This window comes from Heterostelium album (assembly GCF_000004825.1).
Source record: "Heterostelium album PN500 unplaced genomic scaffold PPL_scaffold4, whole genome shotgun sequence".
In the NCBI taxonomy this organism is placed as follows: Eukaryota; Evosea; class Eumycetozoa; order Acytosteliales; family Acytosteliaceae; genus Heterostelium; species Heterostelium album.
In genome coordinates this window covers 797,301-814,303 of record NW_008805066.1, presented here as the reverse complement: position 1 = coordinate 814,303, position 17,003 = coordinate 797,301, and the positions used below count along the sequence as shown (strand labels likewise).

The window sequence follows — 17,003 nt, the reverse complement described above, 5'->3', positions numbered from 1 at the left end:
TTTTGATAAAAAATTTGCTTAAGAAAATAAAAGATGTTTAAAACTTTATTTTTTTGTTAAGTTTAATTAAATAATAAAAATATTTTTTATCTTTTTTTTTATCAATTTTTCTTATTAGAAAATATGAATCAAGAAACAGATTTAAAGAATGTACTAAAGAGGAATAGATAGAAGAAATCCATTTTTACATATAAAACGTAATGATTATTTTTTAACATTCCCACCTATTCATCTGTGACTCAAAAGTAAATTTATTTCAAAATAATTAAATTTCATTTTAATTTCACGGAAAATTAGTGGTAGTGAGGGAACAAAATAAATGATTAATAGTCGGAAAATCAATATTTTTTTTTTCATTTTATATCGTATCATTTACAATTAATATTAATATTTACGGATAAAAAAGCTTATTTTTTTATAGTTAATTTTTACCTCAAAAACCAAAGTTAAATGGATTTCGTACATTTAGGGGCACATTGTGGTATTAAACATTGCAATCAAATAGGTAATTATTAATAGATAGATACATAAATAAATGTTTTTTTTTTTAGTAGTTGATCGGTTAATAATTAACCTTTTTTCGAAAAATCATCAATTTTTATTATTATTATTATTTTAATTAAAACAACACAGATTATTTACCATTTGAATGTGAATTTTGTCATATAAAGTTTTGTGTTGAACATAAAGATCCAAAGCTACACGAATGTACAAAATACGTTTATAAAGAGAGAAGAGTACATCCTTGTCCAGAGTGCAATGAATTGCTCGTAGTCGGTAAAGACGATGATGTTGACACTGTCATCGTGAGACACTTGGATAGAGACTGCGGCAAGAAGTCAAACAAACCAAAGAGCTACCCATGTACACTCAAAGGTTGTAAAGCAAAGGAATTCGTTGCAGTTATATGCGATCAATGTAAAGAAAACTATTGTTTCAAGTATGTATTCAAATCATATCATTTTCACCCCATCTTAACTTTATCTAACTCTTTGTTTCGTTATTCTAAAAACATAGACATAGATTCCCAACAAGTCATAAATGTGTTCCTCTACCAAAGCCATCATATTCACCAACTTCACTATTTAAATATTTTGTGGGAAGTGGAAGTAGCAGCACAGCTACAACTACAACTACAACTACTCGTAATAATACATCATCACCAAAACCAGTAACATCACCAACTTCCACTAGACCAGTAAACAATGTTATGGCAGAACAAAAGAGACAACAAGAAGAGTTAAGAGCAATAAGAGCAAAGCAACAAGAACAATATAGAGATACACAAGCGTATGTTATTATATTATAGTCTATTTAAATATTTATATATATTTAGATTTGATTTACTTACCTACTTTACTCGTTTTACCGATTATTAGTGAGATTAATGTTTTACTTACAAACGGTGAAGTGATTACAGGAAAGTTTAATTATAATGATTCATTCCGTCAGATTCAACAGTTTATCAATCAGAATAGAACAGATGGAAAGTCACCGTATGCCATTATTTCAGAGAGTAACCCAACACCGTTTTCCTCGTACGATCTTGATCTAACTCTTCAAGAATTGAAATTGGCACCAAGTTCAACATTGGTTTTGGTGGTAAGTTAGACAAATTGAATGTAGAGATTGTACTGAATTGTGAGGTGTTGGAAGTGTATAAACAATAATAATAATAATAATAACAATAATAAACAAATCAATCAATCAATCAATCAACCAACAAACCCAACAACTAAAAGAAAATAACAAATAACAAACAACAGTGATATGAAATATAATAATGAATATCAATTTCAAATAATAATAATAATAATAAAATAATAATAATAACAAAACAAATGTATATATTATTAACTTAACAATGTTTTAATAAAAATAAAAATAAAATTTTATTATTGTTTTTATATGTATATTATAAATCTTTATCTATCTCTTGGTGTATATATATATATTACAGGAACTAGAAATAGGTGACAATAGAATTGAAGATCATAATATGAATGAGAGTAGAGACAATTCAAAGTCCAATTTCTCCTATTTCAATCCATTTTCATGGTTCGGTAACTAATGATAATAATTTTTATAGAATAAAAGAAATAAGAATATGATTAAAAATTATTTTGTTGAAGATATTTTAATTCACCAAGTTCGGGGCAATATTTTTTTGAGAACCATTTGAATCAGTGACCCGAAACTCTTCTCTCATTTTGAATATTCAAACAAACTTTCAGAGTCTGTTTCATTTTTTTGTTTTTTAATCAAAAATAATAATGAGTATTTTAAAATTATTCAAATTATTTATTATATAATTTATATTTATTATTTATATTTATTTCAAATAATTTAAGTCAGACATCTCTTAATATAGATAAAAAGAAGAGTAAATAAAGTAAGTATAAAACAACCTAAATCTACTTAATATCCAACCACTTTTTTTTTTAGGGTTGTTCGTTATTTGGTTGGTTGTTGTTAAAGTTTTGTGTTATATAGATACCAACAACAATAACACTAAATAATAAAAAAAAATAAAAAAACAAGTTTGATTTCGCAACAAATAATTTAAATATTCAATTTTTATTAGTATATATTTAAAACAATAAAAATAAAATAAAATCTTGTTTTGTGGTAATTGTTTATTTGTTTGTTTGTTTGTTTGTTGGTGGTAACACTCTTGATGTAAACAATTGTTTAATTTAGGTAAATCTTATTTTATTAAAAATTCTGTTTATTTTCAAATCCCTGTTTTAGAATTCTTTTTATTTTTATTTGCAACTTTTTTTCACCAGCAAGCAAAACAAAGATTTAAGAAAAATATTTGTCTTGAAGAATCAAAAAAAATCTGTTGTTTTTTTGTTTTGACTTTTGGAGCATTTTGCTGAAATAACACATCAGCAATAATAAATTTGTTTTTGTTTTTCACCTGATACAGATCTTTCTTTTCATTTCCTTTATTACTATTTATCAAACCTATTTATTAATTCGAAATTATATACTACATATTATAACTTAAAAATATAGAATAGTAGAGTAGATTAGATAAGAATAGAAAAGAAAAGAAAAGAATGGGGAATGAAGAGAGTAAAACAATGACTGTTAGAAATGTTGGAATCAATGATTTGAATATTAGTAATAACGGTAGTAATAGTAATAGCAATAGCAATAGTAATAATAGAACATTGAGATCTAAATCAGTACCTGCTCAACCAGCACATAATATTAAACAGCAACAAAATGCAAACACTGGTAATTCATTCGTAAAATATCCAATGTCATCTTCGTCGTCGAACAACTCTTCATATACAAACCACTCTTCTATCTCATCGATTGGCGATAATGAACCAGACATCTCTGAAGACTACAGCTATAACAGTAACAATTCATCATGTAACGATCTATCACAACTAGCTAGTCAATCAAACGAACAACAGCAACAACAACAAAGTATAAATAAACCAAAGATTAATAGCTATAGTAATGAAGGAAATAATAGTAGTCAACAGAAAAATAATAACAATAGCAGTAGTAGTAATAATAATAATAATAATAGTAATAACAATAATAATGATTATACAAATACATCAATTAGTAATACAATAGATTATAATAGTGAGGAATCCAGTGTTATTCTAAAGAGTTTGAAATTGATCGATAAGAATAGATATAGTTCGTCAGTAAAGTGTGCGATTCTCGGTACCAACAGTGTCGGTAAGACATCGTTCATGCGTAGATTCTCATCGGGTGAATTCGACCCAACTGAAACAACGACGATCGGTGCCATCAGAACACTACATACAATCCACTACAATTCACTATCGCTCAATCTCGAGATTTGGGATACTGGCGGTCACGATCGTCTCAAAGGACTACTACCTTTCTACCTGAAGAACTGCAACTGCATCATAGTGATGTTTGACATCAGTTCACTCGATTCCTACAACCGCTCACTCGACATCCTCTCTAGAACCAAAAAGATGGTACCGGAAGGTTCGATTTTCATTTTAGTTGCAAACAAAGGTAATGATTACAAAACAAAACTAAAATGAATAACATAACTAAACACTGTTGATCTGAAAACTAACAAATCAACATCATTATTATTTATAGTGGATATAAGTAATAGAGTTGTCTCTCAGGTTGAAATTGCAAAGGCATGTTCAGAGTCTGAGATTGGTAGAATCAGTTGGTGTGAGATCTCAGCTAGAACCGGTTATCATATACATGAACCGTTTCATATGATTTCACAGCATTTCACAACGATGATCGATGCACTGAGGACCAATCACAGAATCGAGAAGATTCACAACAAGTTGCAATCTCCACACGGTGGAAGTAACAGTAGCAGTGGATCGTCGAATTCGCTTTTCAGTTTTGTAGAGTTTGAAGGCAATGATGAGAGTGGTCAACATTCACTGCCGATTACCAAGACCGACCTCGCGATGATCCGCAACAACATGTATACTTGCACGGAGCGGTCGTTCCGCACGGTCGACCCGATGGTGATCGTACTTAAACTGGATGTACTAAAGATCATCATTGAATCGACTGGCGGTCTTTTCACCAAGCTATTCAAACGATCGTTCCTTTTCAAAGAGGTAGCGGCAACCAGTACAACATCGAACAACGGTGAATCAACAACACAGTCCAATTCAAATTCCGATGACTTTCAACATAGCGGTGAATATAAAGGTTCATTTTGTTTGGTGGTCGATAAGTATCATCCTAAGCGTATTGAGATTCGCAAGTTCTACTCGCCAAACACCACATCGAGTCCCGTCTCTGACAAACATGAAATCGTGCTGCTCTGTGACTACAGAGATCATCTTGTAAAAACTTTTAAATCGATCTGCTCCGTTTCCATTCCAATCAGTGAAGGTGTAAAAGGTGGAGATCGCAACGACTTTTGCTACAGCTACAAAGAGTATCTCAAAGTCTATTCAAAGGAAGCCGACTCCAACATTGAATATCAAATATTGAACCCATCCAATCAGCCATTTAATAATTTAGATCTCAGTAGAATATTAAGAGATGATAAACATGTAAATATCTAACCAAAATTGGTATTCTAAAATATAATAATTGGATTAACTAACACATTTAACTATTACAGATTTTTGCAATTTCAAAATCGATCGAATGGAATGCATCACTCACTACTCTGGATCTTTCATACAATGCACTCGATAATATCGATCCAAAAGCAATTGCCGAACTATTCAATACAATTTCAAACTCTGTATCCATTGTCAACTTGGATCTTACATGTAATAATCTTGGATGTTCAAGACTTAGAAATATTTTAATTGGTAAGTTTATATAACAAGAAAAACAAAATAGAAATGGAAATATAGGATAAACTAACAAGTTATTATTATTATTATTATAAATTACAGAATTTATTAAACCATCATTGAAACTAAAATCATTGATATTGAATAACAATGATCTATGTAGTAATACCAATTTAATTTCACAATCACTTTCGTCCAACAGTCATTTGGTGACACTGGGTCTGGCAAACAACAACATTGTCAATGACAATGCACAAACAATATCACAGATGTTGCAGTGTAACACCACACTGGAGGTACTCGACCTCTCAAGCAATCTAATCGAAGAAGAAGGTGCTCTATTTTTAAGAAAAGCATTCGACCGATCATCTCCCAAACCCAACAAAACACTCCACAAACTGCACCTCGCCAACAACAAAGTATCTCAAAACAGTCTACAACTCTTACAAGCATTATTAACCACAAAAAATTAATTGCTCAGAAAACCAAACAAACCTTTATTGGACTATTTTCTTTGATTAAAAATCCAAATAAAATTTAAACCAAAAAAAAAAAAAAAAACAAAACAAAACAATATAGAGCTCGGTACCTAAATAATAATAATTTAATCCTACTTCTTCCAATCCAAATCGATTTGATCAAACCAATTTATTTTAATTTAATTTAATTGAAAAAGACATGTTAGAAATGACAAGTCATTATAATGAATTATGATCGTTCACTTTGCAAAAAAAAAAAAAAAAACAATAATTTTGTTTATCATTTATTTTTTTTTTCATTGAAATTATTGGGTGATTAAAATCTACTCCAAAAAAAACCCATTTTTGATTATTTTAATAATAATTTTTTTTCAAAATATTTGTTTTTTTTTTTTTTTGAATTTTGGTTTTTTTTTTACAGTCAGGTGAATGTTGGTTTGATGATCAAAAAGTGATTTTATTTATAATTTTTTTTTATTTTTGTAAACAAAAACAAACAACAACAACATATATTATTTAAGAAATGGCAGATACTAATTATCACTTTGGTTTGGATGCTGATTTGGCCGCCAAGAGAGAAGCTCTCTACGACTCTAATCTCGAGAGAGATTCAAGAGCTTTCATCGAGCAAACCCTCGGAGAACCATTCCCAGCCGGAAAGTCATTTGCTGAAGCTTTGAAATCTGGTGTACTTCTTTGCAAGTAAGTTTGTTTTTACAAATAAACAAAAAAGTGTAGTATAGAAAATTGAAAAATCTAACTTTTATTATTGTCATTGGTGTTATTATTATTATTATAATTGTTTACTACTTTTTTTTATTTGTTTTTTAGGTTTGCCAATAAGATTAAACCAGGATCAGCTAAATCATCACCATCTGCTGCACCATTCGTACAAATGGAGAACATCAACAACTACTTGAACTTCTGTAAATCAATGGGTGTCGCTACCACTGATTTGTTCATGACCGTCGATCTCTTCGAGGCCAAGAACTTGAACCAAGTCATTCAAAACATTCAAGCCGTCAAGAGAATCGTCTCTGGTGGTAAACCAAGCGCTGTCCCAACAAAGAACCCGTATGATGTCCGCTATGAGTAAATCTACTATAAATAATGACCCTCTAAAACAAACAAAAACAAACAACAATAACAACAACTTTTATGTATATATTTAATAATAATTAATAATTAATTAACTCTAATAATGGACAAATGGATAGATGGATGGATGGATGAATGGAAGTGAGGTGTTTGTGGTTGGTGGTTGATAGTTGGAAGAGAGAAGAGAAGAGAGTGAGAGTTGGCCGGTGATCTGGATTTTTAACTTCATATTATCTCCAGTTTCTATTTTTTTTTCTTTTTCATATTTTAATATCAAATCAAATCAACTATAAATATAATCATAATCAATCAATCAATAAATCAAATACAACACATTATTGGAAATAAATGTAATAACAAAATAAAAATATATAAATCAAAAAAAAAATACTAGAAAAGAAAAAAGAGGCATTAAAATAGTAGTTTTACAATAATATATGATAATAATATTGGACTAATACTTACCATCTTTATTTTTATTTTCAAACAAATAATAGAGCACCAGTTGCAACTTCAGCCGGAGCTTCATTCTGTGGAAACTGTGGTGTCAAGGCTGCCGGTGGTGCCAAGTTCTGTGGTAGTTGTGGTAACTCATTGTAAACTAAACTTTAATAAATATATTATATAATTATAAACCAAAAAAAAACAAAAAATCATTGCAAAGATCCAGATTTATAAATTGAAAAACTGATATTTTATATATTCTAATATTTTTATCTGGATTTTATTAAATATCCCTATAAAATTTAGTTGATCTTTTTCAAATATTAATAATATCAATATATTTATTTCATAATATCATAATATTATCACCGTAGCGGTGGCGAAGAAATGAAATGAAATATTTATTGGTGTAGGAACAGACATTTCTCATAGAAACACATTTATCATATTAAACAATTTTGTTTTCGACCAGAAAATTATTATTCCTGGATATTTGAATAATTAAAAAAAAAAAACAAAAAAATCAATGCAAATTTTGACCTCTGGTTTTTTTTTCATTCTGCAATAACATTATTAATCAATTTATCGTTTGTTGCGTGATGTAGATGTAGTTGACAACAATAATCAATCAAAAATAACAACGAACAAAAAAGCAAATCAGATTCATATATATATATATATATAAACAATATATACATAATTATAATTGAAAGTTAATTTTTGAATGAAAGTATAAACTTTAAACAAACTTTATTTACAAACTTAATTAATTTTGGTATGTACATTTACATATAAAGTAGTTTAACACAGCACACAACACACATAATAATATACATATATTATATATATGTATGAACATAAAAAGTAGTGATTTGTGATTTTCATTTTAGGTGTGCGAAAACAAAAGATAAATAAAGAGAATTAATTTGGGTTGTCAATATTGATGTTTAATGATAATATATAATTATATAATATTGAGGTTTATGTTCACATTTATATTCATTTCAATTACTTTACGAATTTATAAAATTTAAAGTTTATTCATTCTAATTAATTTATATTTTTAATTTACCTTTAAAATCTAATTCCAATAGTATAGTCAACAAACAATTAGTAATTGGTTTAGTGAATTGGTAGTACCAGTAGTAATAGAAGTAGAAGTAGAATCTAAATCTAAATCTAAAGCTAAAGCTAAAGCTTAGGTCAAAAAGCTACAACAAACAAACTAATAAAATCATGATTGCATATTATTTTGTTTGTTTAGCATTCCCTTTTGCTTTACTTGTTGGTAATGTATCTTAAGACTTAATAATTTATAACACCATTTTTCTCATTCAATGGTTATTGACATTTTTCATTTCTCATTTTTTATAGCAAGTGTACTGAGAGCAAGTATTATATCATATGCTTATTTTCTGACGTTTTTACTCTCAGTATTGTTATTACCACATAAACACTTTAAAAAACAAAGTAAGTAACCAATTCCATTCTGTCAATATACATTACATAAATGAATGAATTAAAAATAGCTAATTAACTTTAAATCAAACAATCACACAAAACAGATGTTATATCTTCTATATTGCCGAGTATTACGACAATGCTGTCGGTGGTTAGTTTGGTGATGATCACTATTGTCAACTTGGTATCGAAATTCAATGGTAACTTTACATTGAATCAACTTGGTTTCATAAAGTTTACCTATGTCACAGAGGGTTTGCTCAATGTGCTGCCAGATCTGATAGCTTTGGTCATCTCTATCATCACTGCATCACTGTGGTATCGTAAGCGTATACAATCCGAATTCGAACAAGAAGGAATCAACATGACAAATAACCTAAACATTGAAGAACAATCAAGAAAGTCAACAATGAGTATGTATTCACCATGTAATTACAATAGCAATTAGTTAATTGATATCAAACACAACTAAAAACTTAATAATATTTATTAAAAAGTTAATTATTCTATCAATTCAGATGTACCTTTATTATCACAACAACAACAACAACAAGTAACTAATGTACAAACTACAACAACAACAACAACAACTACAACACCATTGACATCGACAAGAAAGAGAAAAGAAAGAGATCCGGTATTTTATAATCCACCACCATCGAAAGCATTGAGTTTCTTTGCATTCTTGATGTTGTGTCTCTCCGCTATATCGTTTCCTTCGGTCATCAATGCATTCTATTTTATATTTGCGATTGGATTCATCTTGTGTTTGTCGGCGAGAATCTCTGTGCATCGTATCATGACGCGCATCTATCCGTTCTTCTTGACGCTGTCGTTCTTCCAGCTACTGTTTATCTATCTAGTACAGATACCCATTGTAAACACCAACTACCAACAAAACATAGCGGATTGGTACGGTGTTAGAAACTACAATGTTTGGGATGTCTCTATCTGGCCACTCGTCATCGGGTACGTCACTATCCTATTCCTCTACATCTCGGTTTGTTTGATTCTGAGACAGAAACTACTCTACAACATGACCAAACAACACTACAAACTGATGCTCCAAAAAGATAAAAAACTAAACAAAGATCAGCAAGATGATAACAATCCCAATAGATTCACAAAGATTGCAATGCTATTTGCTAATCATGGTTGGACTGTATGTTATATTAATTAACTATTCATTATTATCATAACTAATAATCCGATTCATCTTTAATCAAATTGATTTAGATATGTTGTGTTGAAATCAATGTTATTTGTTTGTTTTTAAAACCGAGTATTTACACTAGTATTCTTTTGGCAACTGGTTCGATTGTTTCTTTGGTTCCATTGCGTGCATTCAAGACGTTTTCAAAGCTGGTATTGTGTTATATATTGATTTTCATTACACTGCAATATTGTTTCAATATTCCATTGAATTCATGGAGTGAAACATCGGCGACACGGCTAATTGGTTTCTTTATTTGGCCAACTACCAGTATATGGCTGTACATTGGTGTTCAGCTGATACTTGCCATTACATTCGGTCTCTATTGTTTCTACAGTTATATGGATATGAATCTCTATCACAAGACACCGACTCTCAAGTTGAAGATGGACGATCCAGTAGTACAGTCAAATATTACATCAATAACAAATAGTGTAACAATGACACAACAACAACAACAACAACAACAACAACAACAACAACAACAACAACAACAGCAACAACAACAACTACAAAAGAGAGATTTGTTGGTGATGATTGATGATACAACAAGTGAAGATGGTAGTAATAATAATAATAATATGATGTCAACGACAACATCGTCTCCAAGACCAACAGGACTTCCAGATGGTAGATCCACTTTGAAACAGCGACCTGTTCTTAAGAGAGGTGGTATGGGTTCACCACCATTACGTTCGAATCTCAAGAAGGGTGTTAGTTTCCAAGTTCCATCGGCAGGTCGTTCGGTGTCGCCTGCACCTTCTTCGGTCGACTTTTCACGTTCCTCTTACGAAGCTCGTATTCGTCCTTATACTTCGATGATCTCTGATGGTTGGAAAGTCTTTTATCAGCAATTCATAGCTAATCATGGTGAGAAGCTTACCAGAGCACAAGAGATCACCAAGGCAATATTCACTGGTACGTTCTTGACCATTTTCAGTCAGTCGTACCGACTTGCACTGGCCGGTCTCTTTGTTTGTGGATTGACTCAGATCTCTTTGTTGAATGCTGGCTACATGATATTCTTTATCCTGTTTATCATAAGTGAGCGACTGGCTACCAGGTTCTGGATTCTCTTGGTTATATACGCACAGGTTGTCTACACGCTGTGTTACACATGGCAGATCAATGCAACCGTTGATATTGAGAGTGAAACAACTGAGCTTATTGGACTGGTACACTATCGTGTTGTTTGGTTTGGTTTGTTGTGGAAGTGGATCATTGTTTTGTTCACTCTCACCCAGTGGAATGTCAACAAGGTATTCCGAGATACAAAACTTCCGCCGATTGTCCAAACCGTTGGTAATCTCATCTACAATGTATCACAACACTATGCACTGCCATTGTGTTATCTTGTGATCGTAATGGTCGGTGTGTTTAGCAAGGTGTCGATCATCTCTATTCTCTACATGGCAACAGTGTTCCTCTGTCTGGCAATTCATCATGTCTCTGCCAATGGAAGTGCTCACATTCGTAGATTCTGGGTGTTGATTGTCATGAGTCAAGCTGCAGTATTGGTAGCGAGATACGTCTATCAATTCCCTCAGGTGAATCAATGGCTTATCAGCATTTTCCCGACCAACAAGTATATAACACTGGATGACATCGGTCTGACAGTGTACCACTCGGAATACTTTATTGAACTGTTGGGTAATGTTGCTATTCTCATTGTCTGTGTATTCCAACTGGGTTGTTTCTTCAACAAGCCGTCGGATTCCAACACCAGACACGCAATAGAACAACAGCTACAACAACATCCGCGCTTCCTCAGCTTGGTTTACTGGCTCAATAGATTCGCGTATCTCCACGGCTCCAAGCTTGTACTATGGGCTGTCTTCCTCATTGCTTTGTCACCGCCATCCTTCTTCAATGCCATTTACCTGGTGATGGTACTTACAGCCATGGTTTTCAGAAAGGGAACCTATAGAATTGGATTCTACATCTTGATTTACTCACAATTGTTGGTACTTTTCCAAATGGCATTCCTCTTCCCCGAAGCATCGCGGGTGATCGGTCACGACGATTTGATACGTTGGCTTGGTATGCCATCGTCTTCTCACTCTACAAACTGGGATGTTATTAAACTCAACTTGACAATTATCCTATTGGTGTCGGTACAGCAATGGGCATACTGGTGGAACAAAGCATATCAACATCTCAAGCAGCCTGCCTCTGAGAGAAAAGATCTCGATCCTTACAACTGCACAGTTGGACAACGTTTATTCTGGTACATCTCACACTTTTATGAGTTGTATGGTGTCGAAGTTGTGTTTGTTACACTCTCTATATCGTTGTGTTGGCGTGTCAATATATTGGGTATCATCTATCTCTGTGTCATTGGATTGGGGCTGAATATATCGAATCAAAAGATTCACCGGTTGTTCTATCTCTCTATATTGATGGTGCCTATCATAATGGCGCAATACATATTCCTGTTGGGAGTGCCGAGTGGACACACTCCTCCATGGTCACTATCGAACGATCTTCTCAGTAATCTTTTACTACTGGAATCGCCAAGTATCTATATTCTAACGGTTGATTTCGCAGTTCTTTTCTTCTCAATGTTGCTTTTCAAGCTGCCAAAGAAAAACCCTCTCGAACCACTGCCATTCCCAAAGAACTTTTTGAATTTCGATATGGACTATCGTAATTTCACTTGTGAACCACGTCCTTGGTACTCAGAGATTAGATACATCATCGTTCGTTTCTCTTCCCAGGTCACTTTGATCACCATTTTCATTGCTGGCACGGCAGAGTGTGATTTAATCTCCACTGGATATGTTTTCTTCTCTGTGTATGTGCTGTTCAGTGGCGAGGATCGCTCGTGGAGCCGACTCTGGAAAGCAATGGCATTCTACAATTGGTTCGTACTGATGACTCAAATCCTATTCCAATTCGTATTTGTTGCGTATGGCGATGATAACAGTGCAGCCGATCGCGTTGCCGACATTCTTGGATTCACCATTGTCAGTTCCTCACGTTTCAACACCGTCAGTGAAACCGTTAGTGATGTGATCATCATGATTCTGATGGCCTACCAAAAGAACATCTATGAATCCAGTGATTTCGCAACACTCGAAAAACATCTCCAAGAGAATAGAAACAGTGCCTACGAAATCGCATTGGAATTCTACAAGAATCGACGTGAGAATAGAATCAAACAATTAAACTCTGTTCAAACCATCATTCAGCAGCGTCGTGAACGATTACAATCTCTAAAGGAACAAAGACAACATAGACACAGACAATTCTATTTGGAACAATTCAATTCTAGACCATCTGGACAACTTACATCATCACCTCATTCAAATGAGAATCAAGATAATAACATTGATAACAATGATAACAATCAAGATAATAATAATATTGGTATTGATAATGATAAAAATAATACAGATATTCAATTGGATCCAATTATTATAAATAGTTCCAAGGTTGTTACAACAGATCCAACAACAACATCTGTTACAAAGTCTCCACCTGTTGAATCATCACATATCGATGAAGATGAAGAGAAACCTAGTGTTCCAATTGCAGTTAGAATCAAAAATCTATTCAAAGCATTCTTGAATTGGTTGGACCCAATTGAAGAAGGTGAAGTTGATGTCAATGATCCACTTCCATCGTCACTCACTACCTCTCATCGTAACAGTACATTCATCTCTTCCGAACAGATGAAACTATCCTATCAGTACTACCAACAACATCAAAAGGAAATGAGTGAATTGCCAACTTCAAGTAATGACCCAACCTCGTCCTCGTCCTCGTCATCGACATCTCCTCCTCCACCTCCACCCTACAAGGATGATGCTTTCAAGCGTATCGTTCGTGGTATCAGCAGGATTGCCAGAGACGAAAGTAAATGGATTGCTTTTATGTGTTGTATTTGTAATGCTGTGTTCTATGCCAATGTAATATCACTTGTCTATGTATTCGCTGTATTCCTCTTTGGTAGACTCTATGAGAGTCCGAGACCTTCTAAACCATTCTGGCGATTCCTCATTGGTTATAGTAGTATAGTTATCTGTTTGAAATACATATTCCAAATCGATATATTCTGTGTTATAAGTGGAGTTAACGGTTATTACTATGCTAGTTTCGAGACTTGCTGGGATACCAAGCAATACAACGATGACTTATCGAAGCGATATCTCTCACTTCCCTACATGATAGGTATCAATGACATCCAAGGACCATTCTTGGCTGGTTCATGGTGGGATCTAGCTATCTTTTTGGCTTGTCTATGGCACCGACATGTCTATCAATCCAAAGGTTTATGGAGTTTCGACGAGACATCGGTCAGTCAGGACATCGATCCTAAACCACCAATGCCAGGCACCGTAGAATCGTTGGAGCAAATCCAAAAGGAGAATATCAAACAATTCCTAAAGGTAGAATCGGAAACACTACATGAAGAGGAAGAGGAGGAGGACGAAGAAGAGGAGGAAGAGATTATCGAATATGTTGTCACTCGTGTAACACGTAAAGGAAAGAAAAAGAGTGGAAGTGGTTCAAAGACTACCACTACACTAAAAACTATTACTTCCCAAGATGACAAACAAATTGATTCCCCACATCAAAGTATCCTTCATTCTGACTTGGCTCTGAGTGGTAGTGGTGAAACTATTACACATCACTATAGCACCAGTGATGGTGGAGAAGTTCATGAAACCAAAACAACAACTACTTCAACCACTACAACTAGATCTGGTATTCGAACAAGTGGAAGTAAGATTTCTAAAAAACAAAGTTCAGCAATAATAACAAATGTTAGTAGTGGTGGTAATGGTGATGGTGATGATGATGAATGATGACCATGATAACAACAACAACAATAATAATAACAATAATAACAATAACAACAATAATAATAATAATGATGACAATAATAATAATGATCAAGTTGAAATGGATGTTCATGATCCAAATTATGAAGAGGAGTATGAATATGAAATGGAAGGAACATCATCACAACAACCCGAAGATTGGATCATTTCAGCAGAAGCTTTACATCAATCTATTGAGCAACAACAACCAAAATACCTCCACCACCTTTGGCAGTTCAATGGTTTGACAGTTACTTTAAGAATATATTCGATACCTCTGAAAAAACCGGTAGAGATTACTATATCCCAATATTCTTTACCGATTTCGTATGTCTTTTGTTCTTGGTGGTGTTCCCACAGAACTTCACAGCGATTCCATCGTCTGACATCACCCAATTCCTCGAACAAAACGTCATCCCCAGACAATACATTGCTATTTTACTCTCACAATTCGGTATTATCATTCTTGATAGAATTATCTATCTGTATCGATCGGTTAAAGCTAAATTTGCATTCCAAGTGGTGCTTACTGTACTATATCATGTGTTCCTGTTCTTCTACTTCCCCGATCTCATTCAGAAACCATTCGATATAAGATACACTTGGACACTGGTGATATTCTACGTTCTCAAATGTGTTTATCTCTATTATTCCGCACTTCAGATTTGCTATGGATATCCTATTCTTGCCGAGAACCGTTTCCTTATGGACGGCTACTCCAACTTCCACAATATTGGATTCTCAATCTATCGTGCCATTCCATTTGTTTTCGAAATGAGAACACTCCTCGATTGGATTGCCACCGATACCACTCTGTTGTTCTACGACTGGCTCAAGTTTGAAGATCTCTATGCCACCATCTTCAGTGTGCACTGTCGACAGGAATGGATCAAACGTCAAGGCAGAAAGAAAGGTCAGAAACAACCAATCTTTGAAAAGTTTACAACTGGTGTTGCATTCTTTATTGGTATTGTTCTGATTCTTTGGTTCCCACTTATCATTTTGTCATCCGGTTTGCCAGGTTCCAACATCGAGCCTGTCACCTCTGTCAATATCCAAGTGTCTATCATGGGATTGAATCCATTCCTTAGCATCAGCCAAGATCTTTCTGTTGCCAATTTGGACGGTATTCCCGATTGGAAGAGTACATTTGTCAACAATACCTACTTTTCCAAGCTTAGGTCGGCAGAGACGTTCATCACCACCGACGACCAGGCCGGAACTCAATTGATAAGCATCAACACATTCTCAGAAGTCAATTGGAATCTATCGCCACCGGCACGTTCACAACTCCAACAATATCTTATCAATAATGAACTGTCTATCAAGGTGGATTACACCCTCAGTAGAAGTGGAAACATCAATATCAACATCGATGGAAGTAATGTTGTACTTTTGAATCGTACTCAACAAGAGGATTTCGCTGCCATTGTCAATGGTACTTCGGCAAACAACACTTTTACCACATCCGGTTTATTCTATAAATTCATTCGTCTGCCTGGTGTCAGTGGAAATCTGCTTTATCCATCCAATCCTGGAAAACCTGCATCTATGATCGATGTAATGTTCACAATGGTTTCAGTTAACAACACCTATCCACCTCAGCAGTATTGGATGATGTCTCAAACCGATGGAACTCCTCTCAACTTTATCACCATTTCCTCGCGACTTCCAAATGGACTGGCTAGCACACTGGTGAGTGCCGGTATCATTGGTCTGTACGTTGGTGTTGTACTCTCTGTCGGTCGTTTCCTTCGTATGTATGTAACCGGTATGGCACTACGCATTACTCTCGAGAACATCCAGGTATGCGATGAAATCGAAAAGATGCTCGAAGACGTATTGATTGCTAGACAATATGGTGATCTAATTCTTGAAGAAGAACTCTATAATGAATTGATTCAAGTTTTCAGAAATGCCAATCTACTTTATGAAATGACAAAGAAACAAACATAACCAAAACTATATTTATCCACAATTAATATCTAAAAAAAACAAATCAAACTATATCTCAAATTCTAATAAAATATATATATATCATATATATTAACATATAATCAAATAATCAAAAATTCGTAATTTATAAATAGATATGGACTTTAAAAAAGAAAAATAATCAAATTAAATTTTAAAAGTAGAAAAACAACTATGATCAATCTTTTATTTATAGAAACAGAGTTGATTTTTTACT

At 33.4% G+C, this 17,003-nt stretch overlaps 2 protein-coding genes across 2 annotated transcripts; both read left to right on the top strand.

The window, feature by feature from the left end:
• Positions 1 to 123: 123 nt before the first annotated feature.
• PPL_04873 (uncharacterized protein) lies at positions 124 to 2,071 on the top strand (the record flags this gene model as incomplete). The annotated part of the gene is made up of 5 exons (XM_020575770.1): positions 124 to 150; positions 672 to 940; positions 1,018 to 1,290; positions 1,380 to 1,602; positions 1,961 to 2,071. 5 exons carry the CDS (start codon positions 124 to 126, stop codon positions 2,069 to 2,071), a joined length of 903 nt encoding a protein of 300 aa, XP_020434565.1.
• Positions 2,072 to 3,089: 1,018 nt separating this feature from the next.
• PPL_04872 (involucrin repeat-containing protein) lies at positions 3,090 to 16,768 on the top strand (the record flags this gene model as incomplete). Its single annotated transcript, XM_020575769.1, has 16 exons — positions 3,090 to 3,165; positions 3,196 to 4,017; positions 4,108 to 5,039; positions 5,111 to 5,306; positions 5,394 to 5,453; positions 6,292 to 6,472; positions 6,602 to 6,862; positions 7,366 to 7,454; positions 8,687 to 8,782; positions 8,878 to 9,201; positions 9,271 to 9,540; positions 9,637 to 9,773; positions 10,283 to 11,571; positions 11,779 to 14,714; positions 14,761 to 15,062; positions 15,476 to 16,768. The coding sequence occupies 16 exons, from the start codon at positions 3,090 to 3,092 to the stop codon at positions 16,766 to 16,768; spliced, it is 9,264 nt and encodes a 3,087-aa protein (XP_020434564.1).
• Between the last annotated feature and the right edge of the window lie 235 nt (positions 16,769 to 17,003).